This window comes from Barbus barbus, assembly GCF_936440315.1.
Source record: "Barbus barbus genome assembly, chromosome: 46".
Lineage (NCBI taxonomy): Eukaryota > Metazoa > Chordata > Actinopteri > Cypriniformes > Cyprinidae > Barbus > Barbus barbus.
The window spans coordinates 18314030-18331498 of record NC_136724.1 but is presented as its reverse complement, the minus strand read 5'-3'; the positions used below and the strand labels follow the sequence as shown (position 1 = coordinate 18331498).

Genomic DNA, 17469 nt, shown 5'->3' with positions numbered 1-17469 from the left:
AAAACAACACCGACCTGGAGCAAAGTCTTTGTCAGACCTTATCTTCCCCTCTTTCACCTCATCCATCAGATGTGTAGAAGGTATTACAGAGGAGTGTCTTTTATACGTCTTAGCTTTTGGCTGTTGCTGCTTTGAGACAATGAAACAAAGGCAAAAATATAAATTACTGTTTGATTAGTAGATACAGTTTTTAATTTTCTTCCAAGATTTGGTTTGATCTTTTCTGCTGGAAAAAACAGTTGGTGGACTTGGTTTTCATCAGGCATGGTGGATAGAACTGGACCATCTTGGACCACAAGGAACCCAACTGTTACTGGTCAAAGGTGGTCCTAACCAGTCCAAACTAGCTTGATCAAGATGGTCCAACCAGCTGATAGTCCAGCTAAACAAACATCTTGATCAGCTAATGACAAGGTTGGACCAGTTTGAACCCTATCAAAAGCTGGTTTTAAGGACTTTCCAGTAGGATAGCAAGTTGTAAAGTATATTTATGATTTATTTATATTTAAAAAACTATATTTTCACCTATTATCATCATAAACATCAACAAACAACCTCACCTCCTTAATGTCCACCAGGGACTTTGAATGTCGGCTAAGCTGTTGCTCCTTCTCCTGTGGGGTGAAGCGTGATTTGATGGGGAGTGGAGAGCTCTCTGCTACAGGTGAGGAAGGTGGAAGAGGACTCAGAGGAGTGTCGAAGATCATCTCATAATGGCGGATCAAAAGCTCCACGATCAGAGACTGGTAGGGGTAGTCCACCAGAGAGGACAGGGAGACCTCTGCATCTGCCTGTCGGGGCTTGATCAGTGTAGGACCAAAAATGATGCCTAGATTACTGGCAGTCATCTTGTTCTCATCTGCCCTTTCTGTCACCCTATTAAAAAGAAACGTGATTACAAACTGTGTTTTCTGATGCTGTTAGCATTGATATTCTTATTTAAACACAGTATTTAATGGTTAACAGTGTCTGGTTAGACATGACAGATTTCCATATTTGTGTTTGTTTGTGTCTGTGTGGGAGTCAAACACCTGTGCAAGTGCTGAATAAGGAACTGTAGGGTTTTGTAGTGGGCTAAAGGAAGCTGACGCAGCAGATCTTTAATCTTGAAGAGGACCCGGTTGAGCTCTACGCTGATCTGCAGGCTGTCGGAGGTGGGACTTCCTCTTGACGCCTCTACCTCATCAACAATGATACTCTGACTCTCTTTGGCCAATCCAATGAAGTCATTATAATATCGGAAAAGAATCAGGGGCTCTGGGAGCTGAGGGTTATAAAATTATTTTTATTATTAAAAAAAATTGCAATCCTTTTTACTTAATTTTTTAAATAAGTCAATAAATACAAAATATTTATTTAAAAATAAAATGAAAACTACACAATAGCAGGGCTAATAATAAAAAAAATCATTAGGGCTGTCAAATCGATTAACCGCAATTAATAAAAGTTTAATAAAAGTTTGAGTTTATATAATATATGTGTGTAAATACATGTTAAATTTAAGAAATAAAACCTGTATGTATGTGTATTTATATAAAAATATAAATATATACAGTACACACACATATATTATGTAAACACAAACTTTTATGCTGGATGCGATTAATCGTGATTAATCGGCTTGACAGTCCTAAAATCAATAAATAAATCAAATAAAAAGACTAATAATCAACTTTATTTTTAAAGTTTCTTAAATAATTAAATTGAATAATTGCTAATAATAATAAATTAAACTAGAAGCATTAAAAAAAATATTCGTAAAGATAAGTTTGACAGACACCTGTCGTAGGTAGAGTTTGAGGACGTTGCTGATATCGTGAGGGTAGAGATCCGAAAGCTCCACCAGGTCTTTACCATTCTCAAAGGCCTGACAAAGCTTCTCCACCCGAGACTTGGCACCGTTCACACGGTAAATTCCCTTTTTAAAAAACAACAAAACATCTCCTTTCAGTCTTGCTTAGCAATTACAATTCATATCCTCCAGGAAGCACATAAGACATAAAGAGGAAGTACACACCTTGATGTTCAGAGCTCTGTTTTCGATCTCCGAGGTGCATTTTTTGATGATGAAGGGGATTCCATCAGAGCTGTTCTTGGCTGCCTGAGTAAAGTCGATAGCAAACAGATGCAGTTTTCCCTGTAGCTTTTTATGCCCACACTGGATGGCAAGAGTCTCCAAACACTTCTTATGACAAGCAAGAGAACACTGAAAACCACATGGTTGAAGATTAGATGACATAAATAAATACCCAAGAATTATATTTCACCTTCAAGGCATGAAATGGCATTTGCAGCAAAAACATGAAAAAGCATTATCTTACAAATAATAATGTAATTGTGTGTGTAAGGACTCACCTCCTCGCATTCAGCACCGTGAAACACCACAAGACTATCACACTCCCTGCACTTCGATGGTGCACGGAGCTTCCTCAGCTTGTGTGTCTGTGCCGCTTTAGACATCTGCGTGTTCCGGAAGGGTCCAGGTGAGCTGGCTGCCTCAGTTATCATTTCGCTCAGACCTAAAAAACAATGTAGAGTTTTAGAATTTAGAGTTTTATTTTTGCTCTGTTCATTAAGATATTTCAAAAAGACTTTGAAAAATGTTTCCAGCAACTATTCTAGCGGACTGTCAGCATGCTTGGACGACATTCTGCGCATTCTGTACAATATGTATGCAAAGTCAAACAACTAGAGAGAGCATGTTTGGAAGTGTTATGCAATGTACAAAACTTCACCATTATCTGAAGGAGATGGTGGTTCTCTCTCATCCAGATCATCTGCTGAAGACATGGTGCCTGTGGATGGGGTTCTGGGAAGCCTTCTCTTAAAATCACCTGGAAAATGGCAGAAAGGGATCATTTGTTTAAATACCTTATTTTTTACAACTATTACAAATGGATTATTGTAAAAAGCAGTCTTTTACAAAATTGTATACAGATGATACATTACCATTCAAAAGTTTAAGGTTGGTAAGATTTTCAAATATTTTTAAAACGAAAGAAAGTAACCAAGTCTGCATTTACTTGATCAAAAATACAGTAATACTGTGAAATATTATTACAATATAAAATGCATTCTATGTTAGCGTATCAAAATTTATTATTAATGTTGAAATCATATATTTTTGTGGAACCCGTGATGCAATTTTTCAGGATTCTTTGATGAATAGAAAGCTCAAAGTTGTAACATAGAAATAACATTATAAATGTCTTTACTGTCACTTTTAAACAATTTAATGCTTCATTGCTGAATAAATGTATTAATTTCTTTGAAAAAGTCTTAATGACTTGTTTTTGAATGGTAATGCATTTTAGAGTGAACATGAAGAGAATGTTACTGTAAGCACTCGATGACTTTCTGGGTAATTATGCACCAGAAAACGTGACTGGTTGGTTTACAATAACTATGTTAAGCATACTTGTGACACAAGACTTGTCGATCACGCGTGTTTTTTGTCTCAAGCAAAAAGAGATTCATAAGAGTGTTGCTGTACCTGGGCTTGCCGTAGGGGAGTCCATAGAGCGAGATTCACTGCTTCCTCCAGCGCTCTCAGAGTCACTGCACATGCCTCCACCCTGACTGCTGGACCTCCAGACCCGGAACGGACCCTGGATCCTCAGAGCTATCGAACATGATGTAACATTCAGAAACTTTTATCTGAATACACAAGTTCTGCTTTAACTTATACTGTATGTTTATCCATCCTTGTGTTTTACTATGCAACACGGTACATACATGACTGATTCATAAACAAATGACTCTTATATGACACAGTTCATTTCAAGTGAATCATAACCATATAGTGTACCAGTTTACAGTGATGCCTGAAACAAATTACTCTTATGAACAGGTTATTTTTACAGAAGGAGTCAAAGCAGTAATTGGCAGATTCCCAAAACAAATGTCTTATGAACTGGTTCCTTTTAGAGAACCACGAACATATAATGTACCAGTGTACAGTGATTCCTGAAACAAATGACTCGTATGAACAGCTTCTTTTTACAGAAGGACTCAAAGCAGCTTTACAGTAATAGATAGATTCCCAAAACAAATTGCTCTTCTGAACCGGCTCCTTTTAGTAAATCATAACCATATAATGTATCAGTTTAGCCCAATTTCTGAAAAAAACGACTCTTAAGAACTGGATCTTTTAAAAAGTTTTAGTTAAAGTTACTATGTTTGAATTAGTTTCAAAGAGTGCACTGTAAAAGTTACAGTATAAGCAGATATTTCCTTCATGTGTACTGTATGCAAAATGCACATTATAACTGAAATGAATTGAATCAAATCAAACTTAAATCAGAATTCAATTGAATCTAGACCCAGTTAGTCAAAAATGAATTGAATCATTATTGAATCAGTATTGATACCCAGCCCTAACAATAAATAGGATAAGTTGATTCAGGAAATAGGAAATGAGAGTCAAGAACATCTCCACAGATCAGTTGAGTCTCCACAGTTGAGTGCTGCATGTGTGTCTGCCGCCCACTTCCTCTGCCCTTTCTTCTTCCACATTCTCGTAAACCTTAATGAGAAGTCTTAAAACACTAATGTGTCCAATTGATCTCTGCTAAAAGCAGGTCTGACAGGCGTATCTCAGAGCAGAGGTTTGATCCGTCATCAGTGAAAATAACTAACTTTTTCATGAAAGAGATAAACGAAGGCGCATCCCGAGGGACTGATTCACTTTTAGCATTCCAGGGAAGTCAGCCAAACCCACAGTGATGCAGCCTCACTGGATCTCACTGCGCTTTTAAGGAAAATGTGTTCACTAGTAAAGAGGCTGTTTAATGCGCTACCTTGAATATCTGTACTGCTGTTCGAGCGTCCGTCTGTCATCTTTCCGGTGCGTGCTTGAACGTGACTCTCCACCTCGTCTGCGCTCAGGAAGTCTCCAGGTGTGAGAGACACCTGGGACAAGTGAACTTGGGTTGAGTGACCGCTATTCATCACTCGCTTTGAGAGGGGCAACCTGCATGAACAAAGTATTTCAGAAAACCAGTTAGAACCAGTTTGGACTAATTTTGACAGCTTATATACCCCAAACCTGATATGAGAAAGAACAAAGTCGGCTATCCTGACTGTGGCCATTAAAATGCTTCATCAATGTCAGAATGCTTAAAAAATATTCAAAAAATACGGAACTGTAAGAATTTTTTGACTGTTTACTGCCAATAATAAACAGCCAATATGCTAGTAATATGCATGTTTATAAGCAACTAGTTAACAGTGAATATGGGTTCCCTAATCTAAAGTGTTGCCAAAATATTTATTTCACAAAATATATATCAATCACTGTTATTTTAGTATTATTTGTATACTTTTATAGAATGTATTAATATTTATTAGCTTTTATTTTAATTTTATTTATTTTCAGTTTTCATTTTAATTTTAGTCTAGGTTTAAATAATTTTTTACATGCTTTTTTCTACTTAACTACACATGTTTTTATTTCTTTTATTATTATTTAGGTTTAGTATTATCATCTAATATTTATATTTTATTTCATTTCAGCTTTATTTGAAATAACAAAAATTCTTAACAATTTTAGTTAACAATAACAACCCAAATATTAATATTAATATGTTAAATACTTTATACTACTTGATAAAATTATATCACATATTATAATGTATATAATGGAATCATTTTAATAGTTTTAGTTAACAATAACATGTTATTTGTGTCTTTAATGCAATGCAAAAACATTACCAGTTAGATATTAGAACAACATTCAAGGTGTTTTTGCAAGATGTACTGCTTATGAGATGTCTGCATACAAATGACACTTCTCCACATGCATCTCAACCAATGTTTGCTTGTTAGGTTGCTTTTTACAGACATTTAACAGTTTTGTGTGTTTAAGAGAGAGACTGATGAAATTTAGTTTTCACCACCTTCCAGTCATTTTCAGTAAACCCTCTTAACAAAAGGCCTTCAACTAAATCACTCACCAAGGCACGAATTAAAAAGAACCTTGTGTTAGAACGTGGGTGTTTTGACTGGACTGCTTTTGAGTTTCGTTTCAGGAGTAAGAGGTGTGTTTTTAAAGAGGCTGCTCTGAAATATGGTCCCCAAAACAACACAGGATACCAACAACTCGGATTCGTGTGCCAGAATGAATGTGTGTGGACATGAGATCTGATAAATAGAAACATTCCTCCCTTCACTCCTGTCCCGTTCCCTGTATCCCTCTCTGCCCTGACCGCAGCCATTTCCTCAGGAAGACCTGAGGGCGACCATACAATTGTGTGACATTCTCACCAACACAATTCATTTTCTCTCTCTCTTTCTCCATCACTCAGTGACTTAAAAGTCAAAGATCTGGAAAAAAACACGCAGGCTGTTGCCAGTTTTGAGAAGCAGAACTTGGCATAGTGATTCCAAAACATAGATTTTCCTGGATACTCATCTTGGTGGGAATGTCCTGAGCTAGGAAAAGGTTACGGATAGTGATATAAACCTACCCAGTGTTCTGTGTCCCAGAGACGTCAAAGGAGAATGATTCCACCCTGGTCCTGTCAGAAGGAAGACCCTTCACAAATTCAGTGTAACACAGACCAGGTTCGTACAGTTTTGCGTTCTCGCATAGCGTCTGGAAATTCACAGGCAGGGAAACCACCTGCGCCTGCTGCATCTGAAACCAGTTCACTGTCACCTGCAAACAAGAAAATAAATGATCATTATCAAATCAGGCCTCTGAAACAAACACCTCACTGCATCTGCACAAAATATTAGCTTCAAGTAATTCTGTTTTCAAATGAACAGTTTAAAGGATATGTGATTTATTGCTTGACAATTCCTGGTTAATATATTGTGAAATATAATCTGCAGCCTGGGGTCTCTTTGTTAAAGTGAGGTCAACCAATACACTCCACCCTTAGGAGCCCAGGTGTGCCTGTTTTGTCTGAATGACCAGTAAGAAGTTAGATTTTATCTAACTGTGTGTGCGTGTACGTTATTACTCACTGCTTTCAGGGTCAGGTCGCACTGAAACACAAGCTCTCGTATCTGAGTAAGAATCTCGCTCTTGGTGCTGGCCAGGTCCACTCTCTTCACCCCGACATCTGTGATGCACTGCTTATAATGTTCTTGGGCTTCCTCTGCCTAGAAACAGACATATACAAACACATTTATATTTAGACCAGGAGGATACTTCCTCTTCCTCTCATTTCTTGTCATAAAACAACATGTAAAATTTACAGGAGACTTGGGGAAAGTTCATTTGAAACTAGTTTGTTTAGCCAAAAGAGACTACTTTTTAGTTAAATTATAGTTGTAACTACAGTAGTACAGTTTAGGAAAAGTAGTAGCTATCTTAAAAAAAAAAAAGCTATATATATATATATATATATATATATATATATATATATATATATGCAGTGCCCTCCATAAGTGCTCTGTTTGCTGTGGAGTAAAGACATTTACAAATATGATTAAAAGATGAATATGAGACAAAACTACAGAATGTCACATTTTATTATTAGCAGTTTCAACATGTTTTACCAAATAAAAAGAACAGCACTTTTAGAGTTCATCCCACTCATTGATGGGAGCATACGTATTGGGACAGTTGAACATAAGGCAGATATAAAAGATTAAAATCTATTATTTAGTTGCAGATCCCTTGTGCACAATCACAGCAGTGAGTCTGTGACCCATAGACATCACCAGACTCTTGGTCTCATCCTTTGAAATACTTTTCCCAGCCTTTAATGCAGCCAATTCCAATTGTTGTTTGTTTTGGGGAGTTTCTGCCTTTACTCTCCTCTTCAGCTGGTGACATTCATGTTCAATCAGATTTAAATCTGGAGATTGACTTGGGCAATCTAAGACTTTCCATTTCTTTGCCCTTATAAATTCCTTGACTGAACTGGCAGGGTGTTTTGGGTCATTTTCCTGATGCCATATGAAGCACTTCCCAATGAATCTGGTGGCATTTTCTTGAATATTGGTAGGAAAGATGGTTTTGTACCCTTCCGAATTCATTCTGCTACTGTCATCATACATTAAGTCATCAGTAAAGTAGAGAGGGCCTGTTCCAGAGGCAGCCATGCATGCCCATGCAACGACACCACCTCCACCATGCTTTACAGATGAGGCTGTATGCTTGGGATCATTGTAGTTCCCTTTTTTCTTTGATAAAGGTTCATCTTTGTCTCATCGGTCCATAAACACAGTTCCAAAACTCTTCTGGCTCACCTTTTTGCTTTTTTTTACAAACTCTAATCTTGGCTTTCTATTTTTGGTGCTGGTCAGAGGTTTGCATCTTGCTGTGTAGCATCTGTAATTCTGTGTCAAAGTCTCCTGAGGACAGTAGATTGTCAGAGCATCACCCCAGCTTTCTGGAAGTTGTTGGTGATTTTCCAGACATGTCTTTTAGGGTTCATTTTCACAGCTTTTATGATTTGTCTGTCATCAACTACTGTTGTTTTCTCAGCCGATCAGGTAGTTGTTGGTTGCTGGTGTCGCTGGTGGTTTCCAAACTCTTGATTTCTCCATGCAATTTGTTTTTGTCAGAGCTCTAATCGACTTCCTCTTTTCTTTTAGCATCCAAATTGCTTGCTTTTCTCTCAAAGTCAGCTCCCTCATCTTCATCCTGGTTTGTGTGTGTCATCATCGAATGAAAGATTCAGAATACAGAAGTAATGGATATAACTGATACGACACATTCCCTGCTCTTAATATCTGAAGAATTAATGCAACAGGAAACAGCTGATCACTTAGAAAGACCTGTGAGGCAACTGTTCAAATACTTATGCTCACATCAGAAACTCTAAAAGTGCTGAACTTCTTAGCTGGTAAAACATCTGTGTTGAATCACCCAATAATAAAACGTGACATTCTGTAGTTTTGTCTCATATTTATCGTTTAATCATATTTGTAAATGTCTTGACTCAACAGCCAACAGAGCAATTTAGTCTTTACGGTTCCAATACTTTTGGAGGACACTGTATATATATATATATATATGTATGTATATAAAATACAAAACATAAACTTAAAAAACAAAAAGTGTCGACAACTGACTGTAATGCGATTTATTTCATTTAATTAAAACATTTAAGTTGCAGTACTAAATTACTAAAACTGAAATAAAAAATAAAGCTTTATAGAAATAAACTAATAAATAAAATGACAAAAGCATAACAAAATTACTATAATTAAAAAACTCCCTAATTCACATAAATGAATCAAACTTATAGGTAAAAAAACAGCTACAAAAAAAGAAGTTTTTCACAACCAGTAAATAATTTGGAAGCAACTCTAAAAATGGTTTATTTCAGTTTAAATTATTTACTCAAATGAACTGGACTTCCCAATGATAAAATGTGACACAAAAAAGCACTTTATTAACACACTACTTGAACTTTTAACTATTTGAAGAGAAAAATGGCTTGCAAATGGAAGAGTTAATCTATCTTCAGAACAGATACTTTTATACTTCTGAAACATCACTTCAGTTGCATCACTACGTTTATCAAGTTACTCCCTAACGCATATTTAGATATGCATGACAGTAAAGTGTGCAATAAAGTATCCATCCATTTCGCAATTGCATCAAGTCTTGAATAAAGCAATGGTTGTGTTAAGGAATGTGGTGTGTGTTGCATCTGTGTCTGACCTTCTGCAGAGCCTCCTCCTCCAGTTTACGTCTCTTCTCCAGCTGTTTTCCTCCCGCCGATCTGATCTGTTCCTCCTCCACTCGATTGGTGAAGCAGCGGGCTTTCTCGTACTCTTCCTGCCTTTGTGCCTGCAGAAGACGGGCTTTCTTCAGCGCACCGTCTGCTTCATGCTGGAAATACACAATATAAACGCATCCACATGATTAGCCAATCATAACAGCAGTTATTTGAACAGATAAATCTTTACGGAACAGTAACAAAAACAGTCTGTTTAATGTAAGTTAAGCTAAAACTAAAACCATAAAATTAAATATTTGTCACCTGAATTATAACAAAATATGAAAAAAGTATACTTATTTTATTTCAGATAGTTCTCATTTTCATTTAGTTTAACTTGATATACTAAAATAACCAAAACTGAAACTTAAATAAAAACTGCATAGACATTGTAAAATAAATAAATAAAAATACAAAAGGACAGAAAGAAACAACAAAATGTTGCCAGAATGGAATCACATCAGAAAAAAATTAAGTTAAATAGGTCAAATCAGATTCTATTTTGCCTTTAAAACTATATATTACAACTATAAAATTATACATTACAGCTATTTTGTGTGCAAAAAATATTTAAAGTGGACTAATGATAATAAAAAGCTTCACACATAAAAATCTGCACATATACAAATCCATAACACACCACATTTACATAATTATCAAATCATACAAATACACTCTAGAGGAAGTACATACTCGATGCCCATTCAGAGGCACTAGAACACTAGCAATCACACTTCAGAGCGTAGGTGCACATAAGCACTACCTTAAACTTTGTTTGTTCCCTTCTCAGCAATAATAAGTCATGCTTTGGTGCTAAACGGCTGATTATAAATACCTCACATAAAGACACGTCTGTAAACCAACAGAATGAAGTCTCTGCAATTGAATCTGATGTAATTACTGCTAACACTGAGTCCCTATTAGATCAGTAAGGGAATTTGAACAACAAACAGCCTGACAGCTCTGCCAGCTCGGTTTTCAGAAGAGACCTTTTGGTGAGCGACGTATTTTGCAAATACTGCTTTTGACAGACTGCATTAAAATCTACCCACCATTTTCTTCTGCTCTCTCTGCCATTGTTCCTTCACCTCCTTCCTCAACTTATCCAGCTCATTCTTTCGAGCTTGCAGAGGCTAGAAAGCAAACACAGAATGCAAATACACTTTTAATGAAGTAGTACATTTCCTATGAATCAGTTACACAATGAACACTTAAGATTAGAATCAAAACATGGAATAGTAGTCGTACGTGCATGAATTTGTTGGCCTGTAGAGCAGCTGTGGTTTGCATGATCAACTGGCTGTATTCAGTATCGTTCTTGAAGGCAGAGATGTAAATATCCCGGAATGGCATGTGCTCCTGAAATAAACAACATGGCATTGAATAAACAGATAAAAAGCTTTGATAGCACCATCATTTATTTAGCAAAGAATTTTATAGCCTCAGAATGGAAATGTGTAGGTTGCATTGTACTTTTATGAAGTGCATATCATAGCAGAAATATCAACCTGTTGAGACGCCAGCGCCTTTGCAGATTCAGCCATCTTGGCGTAGCTCTTTGCACACTCTATGTCTGGGAATAAAAGCGAAGTATACGATTAAGATGGAATCGTGGATTGTCATTTCCAACCAACAAAAGTATTTCATATTTTAAGTTGTTGCACTCGTAAATTATGAAAGGATAACTTTTTGTGTAAAATAAATTTCAGCAATTTGTGTATGTTTTATTTCTTATTACTGAACCGTATTTTATATATGTCTGCATTTTATACAGTGGCTACGTTTTATTGTCTGAAAGAGCTTTAAATGGCTGGGGTCTGGGGCCAATAATATAAAAATATTGTTATAAATTTAAACTTTTATTCAGTATGGAAGCATTACATTGATCAAAATTGACAGTAAAGACTTCAGCATTGTTACAAAGATTTTTCATTTCAAATAAATGCTCTTGTTTTAAAAGAATGATTTAAAGAATTAAAAAAATATATCACAGTTTTCACAAAAATATTACTATTTTTAACATTGATAATAATAATAAATTTTTCTTGAGCACCAAATCAGCATATTAGAATGATTTCTGAAGGATCGTGTGACACTGATGACTGTACCACCTGCTGAAAATTCAGCTTAGCATCACTGAAATAAATTACGTTTTAAAATATATTAAAATATAAAACATTTTTTTTTAATGGTAATAATATTTCACACTATTACGATTTTAGTGTTTTTTATTCATCAAATAAATGTAGCCTTGGTAAGCATAAGACATTACACATAGACATATATAATCAAACCTAAAGATTGTGAAATTAAGAATTTCTTGTAAACGTTTGTTTTAGTTTGATTAGGTTTTGTGAGATCCACAATATTAACTTAGCACACTGCTTGCTGATTAACCTGATTGCAGAACTTATACCCAACTTAAATATTCAATTATACATTTTTCTACCACATTTTCAACTTGACCACTAAAACAGAAAAAAAAAAACATGACTGTGATTTGATGGACAACTAATTGCAAGTCCCTCAACATGCTCTACTCACCCATATTAAGCCGTTTGTCCACCCAAGCCAGGAGTTCCTTGGTGTATTTTGACCAGGCTTTGGCATAGAGCAGGGCCGACTCCACCCCGCTGTCACTGCGGAACAAAGCTCCGTCCATCTCCTCCACCCGCGCGGGTGGAGAGGGACCTGCAAAGAGGACAGACACAGAGCCAAACACATCAGTAAGGGTGAGCGGCAGGGGCTGGTGAATGGATCCCAGCAAGCCCACCTCAGACGTGAGTGTTTTTACACCAGGGGCAGGGTGCTTGCATATGTGTGAGAGTGTGTATGAGTGACAGAATGAACGTGTTTACTGACCTTGGGGCTGTATTAGAGTGGATTGGCATTAAGCAGCCCTGCAAGGATTTAAAGTGACAGCGAATGTGTGAGCCAAGAGCTTATTCACACATGCTGAGAACGATCAGTGAAATCTTATCTGAGAACAGCTGTTTGATATGTGTATTTATATGGGTGTGATCTGTATAAAAAGTGCTGCTAAATTCAAACCTTTGCCATTGTTTTTATTTCCGTAATGTGGCATTTTTCCAAGTGAAACAGGACATTGAATGAGTAAAAAAACAAACTTAATTTTATCCATCAGAAATCAATTGGATCATGAAAAGTGGGCTGGACAGGAGGAGTTGAAGAAAGCTTGGTAATGTCAGGTGAAAAATAAATTAGTTTTAGTGGCAGAGAAATAAAATAAAATAAAATAAAATAAATGTTTCAAAGGCAAGATAGATAGATAGATACATATACATACTGTACATAAATTAATTCGGAATAAGGATGTAAGAAAAATTTTGTTTTAAAGGACATCATTTAAACATATTTAAAAGTAACTTGTGTATGAATTCTTAATAAAGTAAGATGGATTGACTCTCACCTGGAGGGTCATCTTTTTCCGATCCACATCTGCCGGACTCCACTATCAGATTTTCGAAAGACTAAAATAAAAGACACAAGAGACAATAAAAAGACAGCCGAACGAACAAACAATCCAAGACAGAAAAGGAAACACGTTTTATCTTCCATATCTGCTTTATCTGAGAGCACTCAGTCAAATCACAATGCCAAAATGTCACTGGGTTTTTCCATGAGATATATCATAAGGGTGGTCCAAACAGGAAAAGCGCTCTTCTCCAAAACAGACCTTGTTTCTATTTTTCTTTACTGAGCTTTGCACTCTTTGACCCCCATCACTACAGCGCAGAAAGAGGCCACAGCCTTCAGACTCTGACGTGGCTTTCAACCGCTTGTTGATCGGACTGCTTTAAAGTGTATGATGAGGAGGAAATAGCAGGAAATCTCACCCTGCTCCTGCGGGCCTGAGGAAGCGCCGAGGCTGAGCCGTTCTCTACATCTCCCATAAGGAAGTCAGACACTCTGAGGAAGACAAGACAAAAACTTACTCAGCATTAAAACAACACATACGCAGCAAAACTGCTCTGTTCCAAAATCTATTGCGATACTCTGCTAACTTCTGCTCACATAGGTAGCTGCCTTCTAATGAAGCATCCTAACAGTCATGGAACCTTCTTCATAAGCAGCAGCTTAATACAATTAGCATTAGGTTTGATATTAGCATTTTGCTAAGCTAACTCTGCAATACTCTTACTCTTCCTATTTAGTGCAGAAAAACAATGGAAAAACAGTGCAGTGAAATGCAAAAATACGTTCTGTGAACAGCCCTAACCATCATGAAACCTCAAAAATGTTATGGAATTTGGATTTGGAATACTTTACATACACAGAAACTCTATATAGAGATATAGCGATAAAATTAGCACAGAACTTAATTCCAACAGGGTTTGCTGTTAGCATGTTGCTAAGCTAACACTGCAGTGCTCTTATATTCTATACAATCATCCATTTGATTTGACCCTGAATTATTTTTAGGAATCTTTTCAGTAATGAATGAAATAATAAGCAATATTAATAATCACCTTGCAAACAATGCAATTCTCTATTGGAATTTTTCCAGAAACAAGATATCTTAGGAGGTAGTGTCATTAAGTTTCCATTTGAAACAGCTTTTGTGTATGATGCATTAAAAAGCTGAAGTTCACTCGGGTTTGGAACAAAGCTAATGACTCACACACACCACCGTGAGCACTCCTGACATTAAAAACAACAAGCAACACCTAAACCACATAGAGTCTGTCTGTGTTATCTTATAAAACAGACATGAGCTGAACACATTCATTTTGCTGACTCAGGGAGGTCGCTATCCTGCGTGCAGATGACTAATCAGATTATATTTCATGATAAAGAAATTAATTTACAGTAACATAATGAAACAACCGTGACTTACACATTTCCAAATGTGAAGGCCAATGTATCTATGGAAGTGTAGATCTCGGAGAATAGTGTCTGCTTATTGTCTTCATTCACTTCCTTGAAGTTCACACCTGTAAAGATGAGCGAAAATAAGGAAAAAATGTTTGATATGAAAATGTTAAAATACATTTTCCTGCTTATTACATGGTTACTAAAACAAATATACAATGATTAAACTAATGTATTGATTGTATCATGTAAAATCTCTATGCGTGAGGTTACTATTTATCACAGATGCTGTAATTATAATAATATAAACACAATTAATAATATTCATTATTAAACCCTTAAACATTTAAAAATTACTTACTAAATTATACTCAGTTTCCATCTACTTTTTCAAGCACTTTCTACATAAAAATATAAAAAATCACATTCTACTCAAAGACTGGTAGTAACATTACAGCTCAGTCTGCAATCTAAAGAAAACTTGGCTTCCTGAGTCCAAACACCGGACTGGTAAAGATGGGGAGGAACTAAACAGCAGTGTAAATAAATAAGCTACAATCAGCTCCAATAATAAACACTGTGAAAATAAACAAGTAGCAGACCTCGCAAAAACCACTGACGCCATTCCTATTTCAACACCCTCCCCCTTCGACTCCAAATCCACCCCAACACACCCTCCAAAAGTAGAAGAACAAAGATTTATGAAGAGAAAGAAGGCCAGTAGATGTCCAGGTACCTCATTCCAGCATATTTCACCTGCTATATACATAGTTTACCTTTCCATCTTGTCACCACTGGTTCAAACTCTACTAACTAACCACTGAATCATTAGTCTTAGTTTGGCGTTCTGGTCCCATTCAACTGAAAAGCTTCAGGAACTTTCGAAAACCCTTATTAAAATCGTAGTGTGGCTAAAAAGCAAATGAAGAACTTCCCTTCAAGACACAAACCAGTTCCTTGAAGCGAACACTTACCGATCACCACACTTCCCATCCAGTTAGCACAAACCAAACCGCCAGGCAAAGATGAAAAGTCAAGCTCTAATAGCTTCCGGGAAACTTTTTAAGGTCTTTCCTCAAAATTCTCCAACAAACTTTGCTTGAAGATAATCCTAGACTAAATGGAAAAACCAAGGTAGTCAGGTTGATCTTCTTGACCGTTTGAGATCTTCCAAAAAAGTTTTTAGTTTCCCAAGCATACGTGATGCAGATCAGAAGCTCCTTCTACCGCCGTTTACGAAGTTCTGTTTGGTCCTCACGTCCTCTCGTCCCTCCACATACCCCTCCCCAACAGGACATCCTGAAGCTCGCAAGAACACAATGGCAGCCCTCACCATCCACACACAATCCAAACGTGGAAGTTACATCATCAAGCAAAAATGGCATTGTTTTTTCACGTTTTTCCCCCTTCTCTCTGGGAAATCAGGCACCAGTGAGGCTTGCTAATCAATTTTGCCTCTAAATCTAGAGGGAGGAACTGATAAAACATGGATGAGACCAAACATTAAGCCCCTGGAGACCCAGTTTGGATGTTTCCCACAGAAGATACCAGACCTATCTGTTCAGATAAGGATGACACTGACACGTCCTCACATTAGAGGTGGTTAAAAATGCACCTGGGTGTGAATAAGAATTCGATGGATTCGTCTCTGTAGGCTCTGGGAAGTAGGAGAGCAGCACTTAGTCAAAAGGTCTCGATGAAGGGGGTTTGGAGCTTCCCTGAGGGATGTAGTTGATGAGAGGTAAAGAAGAACAGGGCTGATGGGAACAAACATACCCCCTTTTTGTTGGCAGCCCATGAGAGACGCCGTACCACAGAGAAACTTCAATTACTTTTGAAATCCAATACGTGCATGAGAAAGCCTGAAAGTTCTTGCGTAACAGCGATGTGGGACGAAAAGAAGAAGGTGAAAAACCTCCTCGTGCCTGTAAGTTCAAGAAAACAAGCTTTATTTTTATTTTCTCAGAACAGGACGGTACGCTGAGCGCTAAAATCATCAAGGACACGTCGCACAAGGTTTGTCAACATCAGCACATATCTTCGCATCAGGATATTCGGCTTTTGGGGAGTTTGTATTGCGATGTTCACATAACATTCTGGACCGCAATCCTCCCTAGAGTCTCCGTGAAGGTTTGCCTAAACTCCTGCTGGTCCCTATCTCATCCTGAGGCCCAGCCAGGAGGGTCAGTGTCACATTTCTACAGCGGATGCATGTACCGGGCTGAACATGAGAGACTCAGGCCTGTTCAAACTCCACAGTGAAGTTCTTATCATGCTTGGAGCTCCTCGATCCGGATATTCAACTTTCTCTTATTCTAATCTCCGAGCCGCAGAGCTAGAACACTGATTATTCAAGCATCACATTACAAAAGTGTGTGTGTCTGAGAGAGAGAGATTGGAAAGAGAAGGCAATATTATAAGCATTTTGCCCCTCTAGTGGTAGAAGCTGGAACTGTGCATTGATTTAGAAAAGTCATTTTTTTTGTACATTTGAATAAACACAAAAACATACAGTATCAATGTATACAAAATTACAAAATATAATATAATGTTTTAATTCTTATAATTTATTATACTTTCAATAAACGGAATGTAATTCCTATATCATCAATAAAATCTAAATATAAGTCTAATATAAAAACTAAAAATAAGTCTATTAATTTAATATTCTGATAATGATATGATATTACCTCAAAGGATTCCTATACATTCATAAATATCTAAAGTTTAAGATGCTGCCAATATATTGATATCGCACATTTTACTATTTATGCATGCATGCAAAAATATATGTATGCTAGAACCAACTAAATTTAAGTGAAATGAATTCAGTTACACAGAGAAAACTCTCTATCTGCACAGAAAGAGGAAACCAAAAGGTACGCAAAGCAACATAACTATTTAGAAAGAGGAAACCAAAAGATTTGGAGATGTTTATACAGAAACATCACAT

At 36.7% G+C, this 17469-nt stretch overlaps 1 protein-coding gene across 3 annotated transcripts in view; it reads right to left on the bottom strand.

Annotated features, from left to right (window-relative positions):
• LOC306864875 (rho GTPase-activating protein 29-like) overlaps nt 1–17469 on the bottom strand; it is a 44029-nt gene that overhangs the window by 2318 nt on the left and 24242 nt on the right. The window contains exons 1-20 of one of the 3 annotated variants that reach the window (XM_079409143.1): nt 15491–15778; nt 14542–14638; nt 13541–13613; nt 13114–13174; nt 12228–12374; nt 11192–11256; nt 10932–11042; nt 10736–10816; nt 9626–9796; nt 6970–7107; nt 6468–6658; nt 4800–4972; nt 3494–3622; nt 2736–2834; nt 2356–2519; nt 2018–2206; nt 1781–1918; nt 1032–1264; nt 561–876; nt 15–129 (exon numbers count right to left, since the gene is read on the bottom strand). In XM_079409143.1, the coding sequence (XP_079265269.1) occupies nt 15–129; nt 561–876; nt 1032–1264; nt 1781–1918; nt 2018–2206; nt 2356–2519; nt 2736–2834; nt 3494–3622; nt 4800–4972; nt 6468–6658; nt 6970–7107; nt 9626–9796; nt 10736–10816; nt 10932–11042; nt 11192–11256; nt 12228–12374; nt 13114–13174; nt 13541–13613; nt 14542–14638; nt 15491–15509 (2710 nt within the window). In that variant the 5' untranslated portion in view covers nt 15510–15778. Of the gene's footprint in view, nt 1–14; nt 130–560; nt 877–1031; nt 1265–1780; nt 1919–2017; nt 2207–2355; nt 2520–2735; nt 2835–3493; nt 3623–4799; nt 4973–6467; nt 6659–6969; nt 7108–9625; nt 9797–10735; nt 10817–10931; nt 11043–11191; nt 11257–12227; nt 12375–13113; nt 13175–13540; nt 13614–14541; nt 14639–15490; nt 15779–17469 lie in introns of those variants that run through there. The other 2 variants (XM_079409141.1, XM_079409142.1) reach the window with 2 other exon arrangements.